At 39.2% G+C, this 23,201-nt stretch overlaps 1 protein-coding gene across 1 annotated transcript in view; it reads right to left on the minus strand.

Moving 5' to 3' along the window:
• The window catches only part of C2H10orf90 (chromosome 2 C10orf90 homolog), a 293,189-nt gene extending 270,588 nt beyond the window's left edge, over nucleotides 1-22,601 (minus strand). Inside the window, exon 1 of the mRNA XM_044659242.1 lies at nucleotides 22,362-22,601. Within this exon, the coding sequence (XP_044515177.1) occupies nucleotides 22,362-22,601 (240 nt within the window). The remainder of the gene's footprint in view (nucleotides 1-22,361) is intronic.
• Between the last annotated feature and the right edge of the window lie 600 nt (nucleotides 22,602-23,201).

Raw genomic sequence — 23,201 nt, forward strand, 5'->3', positions numbered from 1 at the left:
AGAGAAACCGATTCACAAGATTGCAGAATCTTACAGTTGGAAGGAATCTTAGGAACATGTAGTCCCACTTGTGAAGTCCCTCTCCCACTATGGAGTCCTCAAAAGGGAATCATCCAACCTCTTCCTGAAGACTTCCAAAAACAGGGAATCTACTCTGTCCATGTGAGGTAGCCTAGGCCAGTCTGGGACAGTTCTCAGGAGGATTTTCTTACACGGCGCGGAAATCTGCCTCATCCATTTTCCATCCATTGCACTTGCTTCTGCCTTCTGTGGTCAAGAAGGATCCATCTGTATCCCCTAGCAAGGACATCCTTTCAAGCCCTTTGAGACAACCATATATCCCACATTTATCTTCCCCTGCTCTTTCCGATGACCTATGGCATGAAGTCGAGGTCCCTCACTATTCTGGTTGTCTATTCTATTCTACACTATTCTAGAGCCTCCTCTAGACACTCAATGGTCCTTTGTAAAATGAGGCCCCCACCATTTAATGCAATATCTAGATGTTTGATCCCAAGAGTAAGACTATATATATATATCTCCCTAAACACTTTAATCACACTGGATTTGACTTATTTCTCTCACATGATCTTTTTCATCTTGGAATGCAGAATTGCAACAATCTGTCCTAGCTTGGTGGCATCTGAACACACAAAGAGCACATTATCTATGCCTTTATCCAAGTCACTGATAAAAAAATGTTAAGCCCCACAAGCCTCAGCACACATTCCTGCCAACTTCACTAAGGCCAGCTTCCAAGATAGAATCAAAATATTAATGACTACTCATTGGTGCCATCCATCAGTGATTTTTCTAAGGCACCTAACTGCTCGTTTTTCTAAACTGTATCTTTCCATCTTTTCCAGAAGAATAGCATGGCTTTATGAAATTATTTACTACAATGAAAGTAACCATATCTATGATGATTAAGCTGGTAGCAGCCTTGTCCCAAGAGGACCCAAAAAGGCTAATCTGTACAATCTGCTCTTTTTTTAAGCCTTTTTCTTCTGTCTTAGAACCAAGTCAGAATAATGGGGGTTAAGTGACTTGCCCAGGGTCATATAGCTAGAAAATGTCTAAGGGCAGATTTGAACCCAAGACTTCCTGTCTTTAGAGGACCTCGGCCTCAATCCATTGAGCAACCTAGCTGCTCTCTACATAGCCTGTTCTTAAGGAAACCAGTTGGCTCTTGGTGACCACTGCTTCCATTTCTAGATCTTCACTGACCATCTCTCTAATCACATGTTGAATTGAAGTCTAGTTGACTGGTGTAAGGTTTTCAAGCCTAATTTTCTTCATTTTTTGGAAAATTAAGATAACATTTGCCCATCTCCATCCCATAGTACCTCACTCACTTTCACAATCTTTCAGATTACTGATGAAGGCTCAGTTCATTTAATACCCAAGAAAATCATTCCTCAGAGCCTAGTGTGAAGTCCACCTATCAAGGTGGTGCTCTCTAACTGTTTTCTTATTGTTTAGGGTATCAGCTCTTTATTACCCATTTTGGTTCTGTCCCTTCCATACTAAACATCACTCTCGTTAGCAGAGAAAAATGGAGACTAAAAGTTGAGAAGCCCTGCCTTCTTTCCATCCTTCAAACCTGGTTCTGATGCTTTAACAGTATATAAGGAGTTAAACCTACAAAAGAAATCAGAGCCAGAAGCCATGAAAAAATATTTGATAGGGGAAGAGCAGGCCCAGACCCAGTACATTCTCTTGTTTTATAGCTTAACCTTGGTAGCTGAGATTTATCTTTGGAATTGTCTATCCTTATTATTCTTTTTTGCAAGCATATTATCTCAATGTAGGGAGGCTTAAATCCCAGGAGGCTTGTTGCTGTTATCATATACATAATAAAAATGGGATTGCAGGCTGGCAGGAGGAAAACAGTGATCCTACCCTCTGGGGTTTTGTGCTTCCTCAGATACATTTGAATGGCAAGATTCAAAGAATTTGGGGTGCCCAGAAAAAAACGTGGTATCACAGAGATACTTGATTCTGTGGGATTTCTTCGGAAAAGCTCTCAGAAGTAGGTCTAAAGCACAGGGTTCTCACAGGGGAAAGTTGTAAGAGCCTTCTAATCTTGAGTTGGTTAGAGGCTTAGGAGAAGGACATGGACCATCTGAGCTAGAGGAAATAAATTCAAAAATCAGACAGATCTTAGCCTGGAAAACACTCTACTTAGCTTATGGCCATTGTTTGGGTGCCATGGCTCATAGTCTTGGCTATAACTAAAGAGCTATTGGGGGCTATTGTACCCTACCAGACAGTAGCTAAGTAAACTGAATGGTACTCCATAGAGATAAAACCTAGATGCTGGTGATAGGAAGAGCTCAGCAGCCTATGAGACCAGCAGAGACCATTTATATGAACAGGTCACTGCCAACAGAGACCATATAAGACCATCAAGGGATAACACGGGGTAGAGGATACAAACCATTCCAGAGGAGTAGAGGGCAGCCCTAGTAAGAGCAACAGGAAAGAGGCTACCTCTAACAGATTGATGTTAGAGGTACGAGATCCTGCTTCACACACATCCTGGCCACATGTGGTCTTTATGTGTGAGCCCTTCGTATATTTTTATTTATTCTTCCCACCAATGGTATAGATATTTGTAGTGTGCCCCCATTTTATTGATAAAATGTTTTATTGCTACTTTCTCTTGCAATACCTCTTCATTAAATGTCTTTGTTTGAATTAGTTGACTAGTAAAAGTAAACATATGTGGAGAGGGAGTTGTCATGGTTTTAAGTAGATGCAAACTCAATGAGTACTTCAAACCTGAAGTAACCAGAGACTCCACATCAGGACATACAGTGGTGATGAGAAAACATTTTTGACATCAGGGACATAAATTAGATTTTAAAGGCACCAGCAAGACTATCTCCCAGCAGCCCAGAGGAATGTCACACTCTCCAGACCAGCCAAACTAGATCAGAAGCACCTAACCTAAACTAAAGACAGGATGATGGAAAAGTATCCCCCTACCAAAAACCCCTCCAAAACTTGGGCTGGCCATTGCAGGGATATGACAATATTATAATAATGAGAATGACAACAGAGGCAGGCCATCCTGGACTCTTGTTTAATTAGCATTTGGCGGGGGGGGGGGGAGGTGAGATACTTGAAAACCTTAGGGGGCTATGAGGATGGGACTGTGGTTACTTCCCAGTGAGTAGAAAGACCTGTACTTCTGGGACAGGCAGGTGAGAATTTGACAATACTAGATAAGTATGGTTCTCTCTGTAGCTTCTAGCTGGAGATCTGTTGGGTAAGGAGAGGACCATATCATGATGGAATACTAGAGTGCTATAAAAAATGACAAGGGGTGTGGCTTCAGAAAAACATGGCAAAACCATATGAACTGCGGCAACATGAAGAGAGAGACTTTCAAACAAGACTAACTCCACAAAGACCCGTCCCATTGGTGGAAAGAATGTGTAAGAAACATGGGAAGAACTTACACATAAGGATCACATGTGGCCAGGGCATGTGTGTGACCAGAAAATTTGACATTCAAACAGAAGACTCGAGAAAAGCCTATAAAGTTAAACATGAAAGAGAAATCAGAAGGGATTTAAATAGATTCCTACATGGGAGAATAATATACATACATACATACATATATATATATATATACATACACATATATATATATATATCTTAAGAATGTAATAATTAATAGGAGAGTTAGAAGACAGCTACATAAGAAAAGAGCATGAATACAAGTTGATTATGTTGGGATTACCTCAAAAAAATGAAAGAGTGAGAAAGAGGGATGCAATGGGGCAAAAGTCAAAGGGAGAGAGAGAATGGGAAAATTTTCTCATGTAAAAGAGACTCATTAGGAAGAACTTGTATAGTAGAGGGTAAAATGAGAGATGGATGGCAGGCAATCCTTAAAAGTCCTCTATTTTACCAAATATTCATTTTTTTCCTCTGAAGAATCCTTCAGAATACTCAGTTTTCCTAGGTAGATTATTCTTAATTATAATCTTAGATCCTTTGCCTTCTGGAACATTGCATTCCAAGCCCTCAGTTTCCTTTATATAGAAGCTGCTAAATGTTGGGGGATCCTAATTGTGGCTCCATACTATCAGAATTTCATTATTTCTGGCTGCCTGCAATATTTCCTCCTTAACTTGGGAGCTCTGGAATTTGGCTATAATATTCCTGGGGGTTATCATTTTGGGATCTCTTTCAGGAGGTGATTGGTAGATTCTTTCAATTTCTATTTTACTAGAATAATGATTCTAGACTATCAGAACAGTTTTCCTTGACGATTTCTTGAAATATGGTTTCTATCATGGCGTTCAGGTAGTCCAATGATTATTACATTTTCTCTCCACAATCTACTTTTGAAGTCAATTGTTTTTCTGATGATAGAGTTCATATTTTCTTCTCTTTTTTATTCTCTGGACTTTGTTTTACTGTTGATTGATGTTTCATGGAGTTATTAGCTTCTAGTCACCCATGACTTCCTCAGACATAGTAAGCTGGAAAAATATCTCATATTAGTCTTTTGTTGGCTCTGTGGCTCCCAAAATGTGATTTGAGGAGTTATTTTAAAGCTGTTTGGAAGGGAATGTTGGGAGAGTTCAGCTGAGTTGTTGACTCTCCTCTGCCACATTAGCTCCACCACATTCCCTCTTCCCCTTTCTTTTTATTACCAGCTTTTATAAGTCTGGCTGTCTGCTGATGTCCAATGTCTGGTACATAGCAAGCTCTGACTAAATGGTTATTGACTGACTGACTGAGTGACTGAAATACTTACAGTTTTGTTGCTTTTATTTTTACAAATGCTTTTCATACATGGTTTCACTTGCTCTTCACAAGGCTATACCCCCCATTTTACAGATAAATAAACTGAGACTTAGAAAGGTGAAGGAGTTCACTCTGTGGTACATTCACTACAAAAGGCAAGATTCTAAACCAGGTTCTTTCTCTGAGCTCAAGTCCAATGCTCTACCCCCTAAACTAAACTGAACCAAAGTCCAATACTCCACCTACTAGACTAGGCTGCCTCCCAACAATTATCCATCATGCCAATGGATCAAAAAACTCAGGATGTGGGGGCAGCTGGGTAGCTCAGTGAATTGAGAACCAGGCCTAGAGACGGGAGGTCCTAGGTTCAAATCTGGCCTCAGACACTTCCCAGCTGTGTGACCCTGGGCAAGTCACTTGACCCCCATTGCCTACCCTTACTACTCTTCTGCCTTGGAGCCAATACACAGAATTGACTCCAAGACGGAAGGTAAGGGTTTAAAAAAAAAAAAAACTCAGGATGTGTGAGAGAAAAAGGTACTCAAGTTCATGAACAAGATCAGAGCCCTCTCACTGAATTCTTATTCACAATAAGGGTAATCCCTGTCCTCCCTGACTGACTCCTTGACTGAGACTCTCTCCCTTCTCCTATGTCCTCATGAACTGTTTTCTCCCTTACCCATCGTCATGGATCCATACGGTCCATCAGAACCGTAATACCTCACTGATTCTGTGATCTCATCAATGTGAATTTGCACTCCAGTGATGAGGATACCAAGTCATCCATGCCTGTCCAGCCTGGGGGATGCTCTTCCATGTTCTCCCATGTATTCACTAGAGGAGAACCAATCCTAAATGCTGGAGGCCATCTTCATGTCTCCACATTGTGAGACCAACAGAGCACAAAAAATCTCTCTCAATTGTTCCTCCCTCTGCCCATATCTCATGCTTAATTCACCTCACTTGTCTTGCCTAATTCCTCATGCACTGCAGACTGCCCTCACCTATCTCTCCATTGCCCTTTGGGTGATCCTCCCCTTCAAATCTTTAGAGACAGGAACATTCTATGACTCATGGCCATGCAACATCACTGGAAGAATACTGTTGATAAAAAAGTTCAGGTCTGACTCCTAGCCACTCCTAATTCTCTACAGAGGTGGGAGTAGGTGGGTAGAGACAGCGTAAATAGAACACTGTATGTAACAGATCTTTTTAGTGTTTTTTAAAATTTTTGTCTCCTTTTTATTATGGAGGTTGACTCTCTGGAAAGGTGAGGAGGGAAGGACTGAGTTAGAAATGTGGATTATATATAAAGTAAAGTATAACAATACATTTTACTTGTTTAAAAAGTCTATCCATTTAACAGAAAAATAATGTATTAAATATGAATAATGAGGCATATTCTGTGTCCATGGCCACAATGTGGGACATTTGCAGATTTGTTTTGCTCATCTCTATAAGGGAATAGGATGAGATACGTCCCTCTCCTGTTCTATTGGCTGCTTTACAAAGGATGCTCACAATGAGATTACAGAAAGTGAAGTTTCTTTCTCATACTTTTACTCAACTACTCAAAGTTGTTTTTAAAAATATATATCTTCGTGCAATAGTCCATAGAATATCAAATATAAAACAATGATAACAAGAGTAATTTACCCCAAGATCATTTCTATCTGAGCCACCTGAGGAAAAAATGAGAAGAATTTTCATCATCATAGTAATAAAACCCCACTTAGTACAGTGTGACCTGGTACTCAGAATCATACATCAGAAGCTTCCTAGCTTTCATAAACAAATAGATGGCAAATCCCAGCACTACAAAGAGAGATCGAAAAATAGCCTAAAGAGAATACAAGCAATATACCGAACGGTGACCAAGCCAGCCAGACCAAAGCATTATCTCAAGCCAAACTGCTCCCCACAATCACCTCCACAAAATGTGGATACACAAAAACATTAACACAAGAATTTCAATAGCTGTCACCATCCAAAATATTCATCATCTCCAAGCTCCAGGGAACAAAAAGCTTTCAAGGTACAGAAACTGGACTGAGAAGATTAAAATCACATGGGAGCAGGGCGAGGTACAAATAGTCCCTGTCCTTTTTTCTGTTGCCCGAGTTACTGAGAGGGCTTTTAGAGAATGCCTACAGGAGATGAGCCTTATTCAAACAGCCTTATTAAATTTAAAAAAAAAAACAACAGTTATTTGATCCATCTATGAAATAATCTGCAGAACTTTAAATGTAAAAAAAAAAAAAGATAGTAATTTGTCCTAGGAAAATGTCTATCTGAATTTCATCAAGAAAGAGAACAATTTATCCAAAATGATAACAATTAAAATAACATGTGAGTATGTGATTAACCTGTGATTTCATCAGTGTAGGAGACTCCAAGTGTTGTATTTTCCTTCACCTTTGAAGATGTAGATTGCATCCCTTCTCTGAATTGTGGGATAAATTTAAGCGCATTATATAACCCAAGCTCTTGATGTATTTTTTAAAATTCATTCATTTACTTTAGGTATTGAGGTGAAGGGACTTCCCTAGGGGGTACCACAGACAGAATTTGAACACAAATCTTTCTGACTTCAAGATCAGTAATCATTTGTGTCCATTATGCGCAGCTGCCCATACCAGATCAATAAGTGAAAATTTCAATATCTCAACAGCATATTCAGAAAAGAGGTCTGGCGCTAGATGGGACCTTTCAGGTCACTCATCCTCCTCATTTTAGAAATGAGGAAATCAAGTCACAGAGTGGTTGCCCAAGGTCACCTGGGAAAATGAGGAAATCTAGTACAAAATTAACTGTTGGATTTAAAAAGCCGACCATCAGACTTGTTTAACCGCCGAGAAACTGCTCTGAAAGTGTGGGCAGCTGGCTATTAAGCAAGCTAAAGCAAACCTACACTTTCAGTGGGTTTTGTTTTCTGGAAAGTCATTCAAGGGCCGATTGATTTTCCTCCACTCTCCTAGCACTCACTCGGCAGGGATTAAGTGGCATATTGCCTATACTAATAAATTGTAAAGGGCTGTTAAATTGGTGATCTCAATCATTTGTCCCAGTCTCCCATGACTGCAAAACTCATCTCCAAAGCCTGATTCCTCCAGGGACATCCTGCCCCTCTCCAGGCCTTTTCCTCCTGCAGCCAGCATCTTGGGAGACTCAGAGCTGGAGCTTCATTATTCCCATCTGGAGATGACTTGGCAGAATCTACTGGGTTTGAAAGCTAGAGACCTGGAGGGGAGTTTGATTTTCTTTTAACTTCTTGTATTTCCTTTTCTCCCAATCCTCGGATCTGACTACTAGTCATTGTACAAATGGAATGAACCGGAGCGGATTTGTCGAGGAGAGGGAGGAAAGGAGGAAACAAGCCCTGATAATGTGCTGACTCTGAGCCAGCTACTTTACAAACATCATCTCCTTTGATGCTCAAAACACACCTGCAAGGTTGCAAAGTAGGTTCCGTTATTACTACATTTTACATTTGAGAAAATCGAGGCAAACAGAGGTTAAGTAACTTGACTAGGAAATGCCGAGGTTAGACTTGAACCCTGGTCTTCCTGACTATGGGAAAGGGGTTCTATCTAATGGGCCACCTAACTGCACCTGCTAGCAACCACTTGGGACAGTGAGGGGAGACAGACGCATGGACTGGCAGCCTGTCCATGAACTAGCATTTCTTCTGATTTAAGAGAAAAAAGAACAAAGCCAAACAAGGTCCGGAGTCCATCGTAACCCACCTTGCCGCGTCTGAAGTTGACTCCATCAAGGGCAGCCGGACGTCTTTGCACCATCCTCAGGGACACTTTCATACAACTGTGGGCATTTCAGAAATGTCAGGAAGGAAAATGCCCTTGTTTACTGGGAAGGACTTTAGAGGGAATGGCATGAGCCCAAGGCTTCAAGCTGGCTAAAACTGGGCACTGCCAGTTCAGAGTCAGTGTCAACACCAGGCGATTCTTTGGACCCTCTGCCCCCTCCCCCCTTTCTGTTCTCATTACAGGAGTGGCTGCAGCTGCAGAAGACTGAGACTATTTTGTCTTTTCTTTGTTTCATGGGTTGCTACAGCCAAAGAATTCATCACTGAGGGACCAGTCCCTTGGCAAGGAGTCTCTCCTTCCTTAGTTAGGCTGGCCCTCAGAAAGTAAACTGATTTGCTGCTGAGGTGGTACTTAATACCTTTATGCATAGTAGAACCTGTGGGGACTTATGCCCAGAAATGTAACAAAGGTGGGAGACAATGGGTCTTCAGTGCCAAAGGCAGGAAGAACGGGAGGAAAGCATAATTCTTCCCAGCACTATCTTCTATCTCATCCTTCACAAGCTCTTGAGTCTTTTCCATCCCTAGACCTCCATTCTCCAGGTCTTATCACCAATTTCTCTCTCCCAAACCACAACACGATTTTGTGGCTGGAATGGATGAGTTCCCTTCTCTCTCGTACCCAGGCTTACCAGAATTTCTGATCAAGGCTCTGTTTATTTTCCATTGGCATATTGGCTTGGAGAGCCATGGGTCATGTTCACACCAAGATGGAGCTTCAGGGAGGACTTTGTGGAGGCCGGTTAATAGGTAGTTAAAAATCTATCATACTAAGAAGATTGGGCATGCCATCTGTATTTCTGGCTCAGTTTCAGTCAGTGCTACCTTTGTTTCCCCAAATAATATCATCTATATTAACAACAACAACAAACACTTGAGCCTGAAAATTCTCTCAGGTTCCAAATGCAAAGGGAACCACCATAAGAATTGTTCATCAAGGCCAGGTTTCCAACCTCCCCCCTTCCCACTCCAAAAGAAGGACAAAATTGTAATCTGTTTTATAATCTGTCATGATTTCTGGCCAAACAATTATTGAAGACAAAAATGATCAGGCCCAAGAACTGGTGGGTTCTTCCAGGACTCCTAGAAGTCCTAAAGCATTGCCATTTTGATAGTGTTGCTATCTATTATGTTTTAAAACCTGTTAAAAAGTTACAGGCAAAAAGAAAAAAACCTAAGAGTTTCTTTCAATTGAGAGACACAAATAAAGGACTAATGAGGAGTTGGTTTCATTACCTTACACTCTGGCTACTGACTCCTTCATTCCATTGAAACTGCTCTCTCCAAAGTTATCCAAAGTGTTCTCTTAGTGTCCAAATCTAAAGACTCTCTCTCTCTCTCTCTCTCTCTCTCTCTCTCTCTCTCAACTCTTACCTTCTGTCTTAGAATCAATACTATGTATAGGATCCAAGACAGAAGAACAACAAGGGCTAAAAAATGGGGGTTAAGTGACTCACCCAGAGTCACACAACCAGGAAAAGCCTGAGATAAGATTTGAATCCGCTACCTCTCATCTCTAGGCCTGGCACTCTCTCTCCCCTGAGTTACCTAGCTTCCCCAAGATCTTTTCTCAACCCTCATTCTTGACTTCTGTGTATGATTTGACACAGCTGATCACCTTCCTTCTCTAGCTTCTCCTGCTACTTGTGTGACTCCTCTCTCTGTCTCATATTGGGCCATCATTCATGTCTAAGTGTGGATTACCCCTTGGCCCTGTTCTCTCTTCCTTCAGTCTTATCAGCTCCATTGAATTCAAATCATGGTCTCTGTGCAAATGAATCACAGATCCATCACACGTCTAATCTAAGTCTCTCTCCTGACCTTCCTCCCCATGTTCCCAGCTGCCTAGTGGACATTTCTAACTAGATGTCTCACCAACACCTTAAACTCAACATGTCCAAAACACAAATCATTGTCTTTTCCTCTCTCTGATTTCCTCTCCTCTGTTTCCCCTAATTCCATTAAAGATACTGCCATTCTTCCAGCTTCGCAGGCTTGGCGTTATTCCCAGCTCCTTACTCTTCCTCACCCCAGACCTTGCTGATTCTGCCTCTACATCTCCACCCCTTTCTCTCCCCATCCCCACACAGCTAACATTCTAGCTCAAGCCTTAGTTGCCTCTGGCCTGGGCTATTGCAATGTCCTCCTACTTGATCTCTCTTTCTTTCCTCACTCCAATGCATCCTCTATATAGCTATACGACATGACTTTCTTAAAGAACAGACCTTACCACTCACTGCTCTGCATGTGATTGGAATAGTTTCAACCTAATCCTATCAGTAATTATAATCATGGCAGATACTTATAAAAGCCTTAAGTTTTTCAAGGCATTTTGCATGTATTTTCTCATTATCTACCTATATAGGCGGCTGTCTCTAAAAAAGGGGAAATAGATAAAGGTAATGATATTGACTCAGATTATTGCCATTTTGGAGGGGAGAAGTTAACCATTCAAAAGCAATTGGTACAACAAAAGGGTAAAATGCACCCAGACATCACATCAGCCAACAAATACTCGATGTCCTTACCATGTAGAGCTATCCAAGTCTTTTTGCTGAATGTTACATAGAAAGAGAATAAATGGTTGCCTCATGAAATATCAAAAACCAAGGTAGAGGAGCCTAAGAAAATCTTGGGCCATCCCAATCAAATTACAAAAAAATTATCTTATTGAGATGGAAAAAATGATAACAAAATTCATTTGGAAGAACAAAAAATTGAGACTATCAAAGAATAAATTAAAAAATGTAAAGGAAGGAAGCCCAACAATATCAGATTTTAAACTGCATTATAAAGCAGTAAGTATTGAAACTATCTGGGTATGGGCTAAGTAATAGAAAGGTAGATCAGAGGAACAGAACTAACATACAACAAACAGAAATAAAAAATTAAAGTGACCCTGTATTTGACACAAGTATAAATCCAGGCTATTGAGATAAGAAATCACTATTTGGTAAAAATTGCTGGGATGACTTGAAAGAAGTTTGGCAAAAATGAAGTATAGACCAGTATTTTGTACCATTCACTAACATAAGATAAAAAGAATACAGGATTGAGATGTAAAAGGACATATCATAAGCAAATTAAAACAGGAAAAAATATTGCCTCTCAGATTTATGGACAGGAGAGGAATTTATGAGTAAACAAGAGATGGAGAGCATTGCGAAATGTAAAATGAATAATTCTGAGTACAGTAAATTGAAAGGTTTTGTTCAAATAAAATAAATACTGCCAAGAATAAAAGGAAAGCAGAAAATTGGGGGGAAATGTTCCTAGATAGTTTCATGGATAGAGGTCTCATATCTAAAATATATAGAGAATTTTGTCAAATTTATAAGAATCAGAATCATCTCCCAGTTGATAAATGGTCAAAATATATGAACGGTTTTTGGATAAAGAAATCAAGGCCATATAAAGGTAAATATAAAAATGTTCTAAATCATTCCTGATTAGAGAAATGCAAACATAAACAATTCAGACTGGTTAAAATGATAAATGTTGAAGGGGATGTGGGAAAATGGGGATACTAATACACTGTTGGTGGAACTATGAACTGATTCAACCATTTTGGAGAGCAATCTGGAATTATGCCAGAGTTCTAAAACTGTGTACACCCTAAACCCGGCAATGGCATTGTGGTGGCAAAGAAATGGAAATTGAAATAATGTCCATCAAATGGGGAATGGCTAAATAAATTGTGATATATGAGTTTGAGGGAATATTACTATGTCATAAGAAATGATGAGCAGGTTAATTTTTTTAACTTTTAAAGAACTACATGAGATAATGAAGAATGAAATGGATCAGAACCAAAAGAACATTATATACAGATATAGATTTAATAATGGAAGAATAACTTGTGAATGTTCACCTCCAGAAAATGAACTGAAAAAATGGAAACACAAGACACAATATACATATATACATATCTGTTTGCCAGATGATGGTTCTTTTGGTTTAACAAGGAGAAAGAAGAGTTGAGAATACCTGGAAATAAATTCATTAATAATAAAATAAAATAAACAGAAGGAAAATCTCAGTATGATGCTCACCTATACCAGATTATCCCAAAATGTTTTACAAATGAAATTGGAAGGAGGAAAGCTAGTTTTCCAATATTTTTAGGGCTTCTTCTCATTTCTGATAGTAAAATCACCAAATTTGGAATATAATACTTGAATCTCTAAAAAGGATATAAGGAAGTAAAAATGGCCCTTAAGGTGAAATTGAAAAGTATGATTGGCATGATGAGATTATTACACAAATATATGTTTTTATTTAAATTTTTATCAATATTTTTATATCACCAAAGTTTTCCTCTCTAGATCCACCCAGAGAGAACCATACCAATACTTTTTTAAAAAGATTTTAAAATAAAAAATAAATAAGAGAAAACATCAAGAAGTAACCAAAATAAACATGAAAAATTAAAATTTAGAAAACCCACAGCTCCAAAGAACTTAGGATGAAAAATGTTCTTTAGCTCTAGAGAGAAACTGATAAAAGTATGAGTGCAGATTGAAGCATATTTTTCTACTTTCTTTTTCACACATTTTTTTAAAATCACATGATTAAGGTGAAAAAATGTTTTGCATGACTTAGTAGTTAAAATGAGTTTCATATTTGCCTTCTCACTTGGTAGGGGAAGGGTGTTAGGAGGGAAATAATGTGACATTGAAAATTAAAATTAAGAAATCAAAATAAAAGACAAGTCATAAAAATTTTTGCCTGAAAAAAATGTGTCTTTTTTACTGGATAATAATATCATTCAGAGGCAAACTACAGAGTAAATGCTATCTTATATAAACACAATTATACTCTATTTTAACATTCTATTTTTAAAATCTGGGTTCTAAATTGCCTTCCTTCTTCTAGCCCCTCTTCTACCCATTGAGAAAGCAAGCAATATGATACTCCTTATACATGTGAAGTCAGGCAAAAACATTTTCACATTAGCTATGTTGCAAAAAAAAAAAAAAAAGCAAGAAAAATAAAGCAAGTGGAAAAAGTCTGCCTCAATCTCCATTCAGAATCCATCAGTTCTTTCTGGAGGTGGAGAAAACTTTTCATCATGAGTCCTTGGAACTGCCAAAGATCCTTGTCTTGATCAATGTAACTAAGTCTTTCCCAGTTGATCATCATCAGAATGCTGCTCTTACTGTGTACAATCAAGGTTCCCCTGGGTTTGCTCACTTCAATTTGTATTAATTTATACAAGTCTTCCCGAGTATTTCTGAAAGCATCTTGCTCATCATTTTTATGGCACAAAAGTATTCCATAATAATCCTATGCCACAACTTCTTCAGCCATTCCCCAATCAATGGGCATCACCTCCATTTTCTCTTCTTTGCCACTACAGAAAGAGTTGCTCTAAACATTTTTGTTCAAATAGGTCCTTTTCTTTTTTCTTTGATCTCTTTGGGATACAGACCCAGTAGATGTATTGTTGGATTAAAAGGATCACAGTTTTTAGAGCCCTTTGGCTATAATTCCAAATTGGAACAAAATGGGTTTTTTTTTTAATTTTTTAAATGTTATTTAATTAATTAAGAAAAATTTTCCATGGTTACATGATTCATGTTCTTTCCCTTCCTTCCTCCCACCCCCTCCCATAGCCAACATGCAATTCCACTGGGTTTTCCATGTGTCATCAATCAAGACCTAATCCCATATTATTGATAGTTGCACTAGGGTGGTCGTTTAGAGTCTACATCCCCAATCATATCCCCAATCAACCCATGTGTTCAAGCGGTTGCTTTTCTTCTGTGTTTCTACTCTCACAGTTCTTCCTCTGGATGTGGATGGCATCTTTCTCATAAGTCCCTCAGAAATGTCTTGGATCATTGTGTTGCTGCTAATAGAGAAGTCAATTTTATTCAATTGTGCCACAGGGTATTCGTCTCTGTATAAGGTTCTCCTAAAACATTTTTTTTAATCTCACAAGTGCGCACTGTTTCTCACCATTTTAGAGCAGCTGACCAGTCAAGAATATACATACCAAAGTGGTACTGGGCATGATTCAGTTGTAAGGACATTATGGTAGCATTTCTCAAGCTGTTTGGAAAGAAAGGTACTGAAGTGATGGAGGGAAAGCTTGGACCTTAAAAATGACAAGGTGAATATCAATAATGATCAACCAATATATATTTTATTATCTTCATATAATTTTTTTTGGAAATAATTTGCCCCTACTCTGAGGACATCTTTAATGAGGCTATTAATAGGGAACATGTGTAGCTTAACACTTTATAAGGCTCCTTGAAAGAAAATAATGTTGTCAAATAACTCTCTGATCATTATTATCAGGCAAGACATTTAATATGAGATATGCCCTTGCCAAAGGCGTTTGCCACTGAAAAGGAGGTGATCCAACATGGAGTGCAAGTTGAAGGATTCTCTATAGAATTTCCCAAATTTCCCTTTTGATGAGTGTCTTTGTATTGATCTCATCAAGATGGGACAATGCAGAACCTGTTGAGGGAGTTTTAATCACTTAATTTAGTGTAATCATCCCCACAGAAAAATCCAAGTGGATGAAGATGAAGAATAAATCTAGACTATAAAGTTAGATGGACTATGTGTGTGTGCGTGTGTGTGTGTGTGTGTGCGTTTGTTTGCTGTACAGAAAAATCAAAATAAAAATGAGGGGATGTATAATTAAAAGAGAAGAAAATGAAATAGATTTCCTTTGGGAAATGTCAAACTTCTTTCAATGACCTCAAAGTTTCCCTGAAACAAAGATTTATCTTTTTAATGCTAATATGCTATGAATTTTGGTTTTTAGTTGTGAGTCATGAACATTATCATCTCCAAAGAATGAAAAAATGAGTATCACAGAGAGGGTGATGGAAAAGCACACCTGGGGATTGTAAGCAGTCTTCAATGCATTATAAATAAGGAATGAATAAGGAGAAAGAGATGATAGGATACATTCAAAGTAATGCATAATCAAAAAATTAATCATATAGTTAAATTTGAGGGATAACTGATGGATTGCTATGTTTTCTACTGGTATCCTCATAATGTTAAGAGAAAGTAAGGATATATTCCAGTATGTTGGCTGGACCCTCTATGGAGAGGACATGGACAAGAGTCTCCTATGAAAATCCAAGGTAGAATGAGATCACAGAACCATTAAAGCAAATTTACAGTATTCAAAACATTTTCTTCACATAGATCCTCTAAAGTAGGTCGTACAGAAGTTATTATAAATGAGGAAACCGAGGCTTTGAGAGATCAGAGACTTGCCCTTGATGACACAGCTAATGGAAGTCTGAGGCAGGATTCTAACCCAGGCATTTGCATACAAGAGATCCATACATTCCATTGAATGATATTACTTCTCCATTTCTGTAGAAACATTGAAGTATAATCTAGTTATGAATATGATTACTCTAATCATCTAATCATAAAGTATCACAAATCAGAGAGTGAATGAGACACTCCAGCTTCAAGATCCTATCATGTATCTATCTTCCAAAGGTGTCAATAGTCAAGTACTTGCTATCTGCCAGTTCCCAGGCAGAAATGAGACTCAGAACTCATCTGAAAAACTATCTTTTATTCTAAATCAGCCTTTCCTGTAGTTATTAAAAATGCATGATCTATGATTTCCACACATGTCCTACTTACAAGAAATTATAGATCATGTATTTTCTTGTCCTGAAACAACCTGAATATCCCCTAATTCTAAGAAAGTCAAGCTAGTCCATCCCAATGACATATTTCCTGCATTAACAAGCATGGAACTCTTTAGTTTGATATCCAAAATTCACCCAGAATTCACAAGGGGTAAAAGCCCTGAATATGGTATATTTTGTAAGCCTTCCCCATTTCTGAGCCAGATGGTATCAAAAGGCTTTAGAAACATAAAAGTGACACTGTTAATCCACTCTCACCATCATTTATTTCCATTCTTAATTACTTTGCAGCTGAATTGTTCCTGCTATTTACACTTCATTATTGAACCAATTAATTGAGGGAATATGCATTTCTCTGTCCATCTCTAGTCTAGGGCCATTTTAGCCTCTCTGTGTCCAAGATTTCTCATCAAATACTAAAATTAAAATCATATTTAGTCTGCTTCCAATTTTTTTCAATTTCATATAATGCTTAACTGAAAAATCTAGCTCTGTTGTCATTGTTGTTGTTAACACTTTCAAGATGTTTCCAGCATTTAAATTATTCCATTAAATGTTATGGTTATTTTTGTAATTTATATTGTGTACTCCTGGAATGATGTACAGAAAGATTCTACAAGTTTGTAATTCCACCAGCAATAAATGAGTGTATCTACTTATCCCCCATCAGAATAGAATTTCACTATTTTGAATCATTTTAAAATATATTACTTTAAAATATGATATATTACTTTATATTACTTTTTTGCCAATTTGATGGGTGTGAAGATGAAAGAAAAAATCTAGGAATGCCTTTATGAAGTGATGCAAAAAAAGAAAAGAATACAAAAATGAAAAATGAAGTACACACCAATTGTGATCATAGGAGAAAAAGTGAATGAAAATGATAGAAGACAGTATCCTGATGGATCTTAGGCAATGTTAGAAAAAGTATATAATACTTTATGCCATGTAATTAATTAATGTAAATAAAAATAATTACCAGGCAAGTATTTTTATGCTTAATATTGTTTGCAATTATATAATTTTTGTAAAATCCAAGATTTAAAATTCTTGAGAGAAATTTTAGAAAAAGAACCTCTCTAAGTCCTCAAATCAAGAAAGTGAACTATTTGGAGGAAGTGCTATAAAGAAATCTACACTGGATCAGAAGATCAAGAATGAACTTTGGGATGTAATTGATTGAACGGAAGGGGATTGAACATATCATTTATTCTCAGCATAAACTCTTATGCCAAAGGGAACTGCCCCCTAATTGGCTTTTTGTCAATACAATGAGCAAACATTGGTTTTGCTCTCTCTCTTCTATTTCCCTCTTATTTCTAACCATTGTAGTTTCCTCTTAGAAAGTACAATATTATATGGAGCTTTAGCTAGAAGATCTTTAGAGGTATAAGCTAGTTATGTTAAATGATTCATGGGGAGACTAGTCTCCTAAAGAATCACAGGGGGGATTGTGAAGCTAGAATTAACTCTCCCCTTGCCTATTTTTAGCTAATCAAACCAAGAACGTAAAGTGCCCCTACTTACCATTAAGTAAGAGATTTCAGAAGAGTCACTTATTAGAGAAAGCTCACACCTCCAAAGGTCACTGCCCACCCCCCACCTTGGGCAGTGCTAAGCAAATTGAAAGACTGGGATTGGTTCCCGTAAAATGGGGGAACAACAGGAAGTAATGTGGAGGAAACTGCTTTAAAAGGCCAGCTCAAAGATTGAGTATTTTCACTCTGCATCAGTGAGCTGGACTGGAGGAGGAGACTCTTTCCCTGAATCCTGCATCAGCTTGCTGGGTGAGTGGGTGAGATTCCTGCCTTGGCTTTGGAGGAGGCTGTGTTGGTGCAACTCTGTTTGAAGACACCACCAAGGACCTCTAGCTGAGGATTACCAGGAAATCCACATGGAGATCAGATTTAGGGAGGCCTTGCCCGGACTGAGCCTGGCTTCTCAGGAGAAGGGTTGGTAGGCTTATTAGAATCTGTCTCTTTATCTACATTTTTCCGCTTTCATTCTTTCCACCTCTTTGTAAATAAAGCTGCTAAAAGTCATTTTGACTTAAGCTTTAATATTTTTAAATTGGCAACCACAATATTACTTTGTAATTCTCATATTTAGCATAAAACCTAAATTTAAATTCTTACTCAATAAATCTTTTTTTAATTAAGGCCATATTTCATAAAAAGCAAATTGCCCATGGCCCCCAAAGAAGAGATATGAGAAGACATCCCTGCCCCACTCTATTTTAGAGGTGTGAGGTTCACAGGTAAAGTGCATTGCATTTGTCTTTTGAATTTTTTTGGTATATTGATTTTCCCCCAAATTTTATTCTCTTCTTCCTTTTTTCTTTTTTAAGAATATTATTTGTTTTATGGGATGGCTCCCAGAGAAAAAGAAGGTAAGGGCGTGAATTATTTGGAAAAATGCTGATGTCGTAAAAAAACAAAGATAGCAATAAAAATTCATTTTTCAAAAGGGAACCCCAATTCATCAGGTGGAGGGATGTGCCATCCAAGACTTTCCATAAATAACTTCCAAAAGCCTTTATAGATGAATTAATTTGTTCTTTTCATGCAGGTCCTTAGTCCACAGAGTAACTGCTCAGTTTTCAAAGATGTGAATATCAGTCAATTGATAAACATTCATTTAGCACCCACTGTGTGGCAGGATATTTTTTTAATCCTTTCTTTCTATTTTAGTAACAACTCTAAGACAGAAGAGAAAGGACCAGACAAACAGGGTTAAGTGATTTTCCCACACAGCTAAAAAGTATCTGAATCTAGATTTGAACTCAAATCCTCTTGACTCCAAGTGGCTCTCTATCCACTGTGCCACCTAGCTGCCTCTGTGTCAGGATATTTTAAGTACATAGTGAACTAATCGAGTGCCTAATAATCATGAGTCATGGATTCATAGAATGTTCTATGCCAGTGATGGTGAACCTTTTAGAGACTGAGTGCCCAAACTGCAACCTCATGCCACATGTGAGCCCCCAACTTATCCAACAGGGTAGAGAGGAAGTGCTCTCATTGGGCTGCTGGGTAGAGGGGCAGGTGAAGTGAGAAATGTCCTCAGATACATATGAAGAGTGAGAAGGGAGGAGCCTCACCCTGGCACATGTGCCATAAGCTCACCAACACCACTGTAGGTAAAAGAGAACTTGGGTATGATCTGGTCTACCCTCTTCATGTCATAGATGAAGAAATAATACTCAAGGCATCACTAGGGAAGTGACTTGCCTGAGATCACATGGGTAATTAATGACTGAGTTTAGAAGCAAACTAAATCTCCTGAAATCTAGTTTAAGCCTTTTTACATGGATTTTTGTTTATTGGCAAAAGCCCAAGACCAAAACCAAATAGCTGTCCATTGGACTTTCCTATCTATGACTTTAAGTAAATAATTTTATTTCTTCTTCTATCTATGACTTTAAGTAAATAATATTATTTCTTCTTCAGTTTTTTATCTGGAAATGGAAACACATCAATAGTGATTTACATCCCAGGAAGAAAAAGAGAAATAAGCACTTTCTGGAAAAGGAATCCCATCAATATCGGGCCCCTCTAAAAAGATAAGAGCAGGAGTCAACATCCATTGAGCTGTATCTAGAGTGATAGCTACATGAGAAAGGAAATTCAATAGTGGCTAGCCATTCACTTGAGGATATATCTTCCCACAGGTGTGAAAAAGAAAAGGAAAGAAGCCAAACTGACCTAGTGAAATGTTAATGTTTGCTAGTGATCCACCTTGACTTCTCACTATCTCTCCTCCCTTCAGATCCAATATGGTGTCAAGGACTGTTGATTTCGCCTTTACAGCTTCTCTCCAATATGTCCCTTTCTCGCCTCTCACACTGCCCCTAGCCTGGTACATACTCTCATAACCTCACACTTGGTCTTCAATAGCTGCTGATGGGGCTGCCTGCATCCACTCTCTCCACACTTCAGTCTATCCTCCATTCAGCCACTAAAATGATTTCCTTAAAGCATAGGTGCCACTGTCACCCCTTCCCCTCTCAATAAACTCTAGTGGTTCCCTAATGCCTCCGGAATCAATAACAAAATGCTCCTTTTCGGTGTTTAAAGCCCTTTATAATCTAGCCACCTCCCACCTTCCCCCTCTGGCTTTTTACCCCTTTTTCCCCATCACATACTCTTCATCCAGTGGCCCTGCCCTCCTGCTATTTCAAGTTAAAAAAAAAAAACCCGCTCCATCTTTCGGCTCCAGGCATTTTCTCTGACTATCCTCCCATGTCTGGAATGTTCCCCCTTCTCAGTTCTGCCTACTGATGCTGGTATTCTTTTAGTCCCAACTTAAATGCCATCTTTTACTTAGAGCCTTTCCCCATCCCCTTAGTTCTAGTGCATCTTCTCCGTCATTTTGTTTATGCTTCTTATCGCCTTATTTCTCTGTATTTGTGGACCTGTTGTTTCTTTCATTAGATTGTAAATTCGGTGAGGGCAGGGACTATCTTTTGCCTCTTTTGTATTGCTAGTACTTGCTACAGTCATTGGCACACAGTAGTTACTTAATAAAGGTTGTTTCTTGATAATAATAATGTTTATTGGGTACAAACTTCAAACCTGAATTCCTTCTCCCTCAAGCTTAGGCTCCATGTACTTTTCAGGCAGCATGAATTTGATCTGGCCAAAAAGTCTCCCCTCCATGCCTGATTGCAAGTTTGGTTTTATTTCCCTTTTTGAACAGAGAACAGAGAACAGACATTTCCCCTCTCTTTCTTGATGCTGACCCTGAGTGCAGCAGAGATTTAACTACAATAGAAAAGAGTAGACTGCACCCATCTTTGCCTAAAATAGAGCCACTTCACCTCCTGCTTCCAAGTTCTCTTTTGTGTGCTGCCTTTCCCCAGTGGAATGTAAGTTTCTTGAGGGCAGGGACTATCTTTTTGCTTGTATTTCTGTCCCCAGCATTTAATCTAGCACCTGGCAATAAGCACTTCATACACGTGTGGTTCCCTTCTTCCTTCCTTTCATAGAACACAAGACAATAATTCAGAGACGTTGTCCCTTTATAGGATCTGAAAAAAATACCCTCCGTTAAAACTGAACAATGATAACATTCCATGGATGGCTGATTAATTACCTGTGACTAACACCACCTCTGGCTTCTTTGAATTCTCTTCTAATTGTCCACTTTGGGCTCCCCATCCATCCTTCAGCGATGAATGCTCCTGTATTGATCTGGAGCCTTTGCATCTCTCTTGAGAGGATGGAAGTTCACATTCCCAGAACTAGAGCTAAAATAAACCAGGCTTCGCTGTGTCTGATCCCAACAGTGAGACCTTCTTTTACTCAGTGGAAATTTTTAAAAGAAGAAGAGGACCTAGAATATCCACCGGCACTTGCAAGCAGATTTCTGAAATGACAGCATCAATATGCATAAAGGGGATTTTTTTTTTTGCTAAGTACTTAGAATTTGCATATTACATTTATCAAAAGAGATGTGTAAATGAGCTGCAGGGGAGTCTCTGACAAAGCCTTTTATAATTTATTCTTTGTACAATAAAAAGCTGATCAGATTTCATGTGTGTTTACGTTCAGAGAGATAACAGCCTGTTACTGCTACTGAGGAATACAAATGTGTGTCCAAGAAGAGTTTCTCTCACTCTGACATTTTAAGTTCCTAAATGCTCCTGGTTCTCCAATACCTGGTCCTTTGAAGGGAATAACCACAATGCTACTGCTGTCTCAGAGAAGGAAAAACTCTCATTACATGAGCCCAAAGATACATACAGAACTGCGAACTTCATCACCGCTGGCCCAAAGTGGTCACCAAACTTCCAGAGAAAACTATCAGCCCCAGAGAATAAACACGCCTATTATTCTTGCTTAAACATCGCCAGGCAGCCGGGCATCGGGGACACCGGCAAACCTTAGAGGCGATTCTATAGGAAAAGATGCTGATGTGGATAGAGGATCGATTGCATTGTCCGTTTGCCCCAAAGTTTTGAAAATGGGGCAAATGGGGGGGAAGGAAGAGAGGAGAGAAAACAAGAGCTTAGTCCCACTGTAAAGCTATGTACCCACGGCCATCTGCTCTAATCGACCCGCTTTCCCATTTCCTCCCCGTGTTCAGGACAGAAGGGGACGTCCTCCCATTTCTTTGAGCCTCACCTCATAGTTGCTGCTCATCTTTTTGGTCGTCTTCATGCCCTGGCACATGTGAATGACGCATACCTTGGCTTTTCTCTGGGATGGGAACCAGTTACTCTTGACCAAATCCATGACCATCACATGCTTTTTCAGCGCCGTGCTGTAGGTCCTGATTCGGAAGGTCTTCTCGGACACCGTCTCCACGTAGCTGGAGGCATACCTCGCGTGACAAGTTGGGGCAGAAATTCCAGAGTGCTGCATGATACTCGGAATCTTGTGACTCCGGCCGGAGCCGGAGAACAGAACCGCCTTTGTTCTCGGGTGCCGAGCCGAAGCCGGGCCCAAAGAGCCTACCAAAATGTCCTCTGTGAAAACATCCCCCGAATCTTCCGAGTGCTCGATCCGGTCCCCAACCTCGGAATCGCGATACGGAAAGAATTTTGGTGTGGAAACCTCACGGGTGACCTTTAAGTGACGTAGAAAAGCCCCTTCTGGCTGCTCGGGTCCCCCGCCAACCAGCTGGCAGCCCCGCTCTGGTGTCCATGATTCCCGGATCAGGTAACCCACAGACCTTCTTGGATTTCAAAGGATCGTCTCTCTTCCTAATTGTATTAATGTTTTGCAAGATGAGTTCACCCCATTGCAAGGCACTTGGAGGCCTTCTCGGCACCTCTGCCCTTAAACTCAAATACATCTTTAAGTTTCCTGCATGGAGAGGAGGGTTTAGCATTGTTGTGCTCTAAAAAAAAATCCCGACTCTTTCTCAATAGGACTGGAGAGAATACGTACATGCCGCAGACAGGCACAATGAGTGTCTTCAGCCCTGGGAAAGATAAGACACGCATTCAAGCAAAGGGAAAA

Source organism: Gracilinanus agilis, chromosome 2 (assembly GCF_016433145.1).
Source record: "Gracilinanus agilis isolate LMUSP501 chromosome 2, AgileGrace, whole genome shotgun sequence".
Taxonomy (NCBI): Eukaryota; Metazoa; Chordata; class Mammalia; order Didelphimorphia; family Didelphidae; genus Gracilinanus; species Gracilinanus agilis.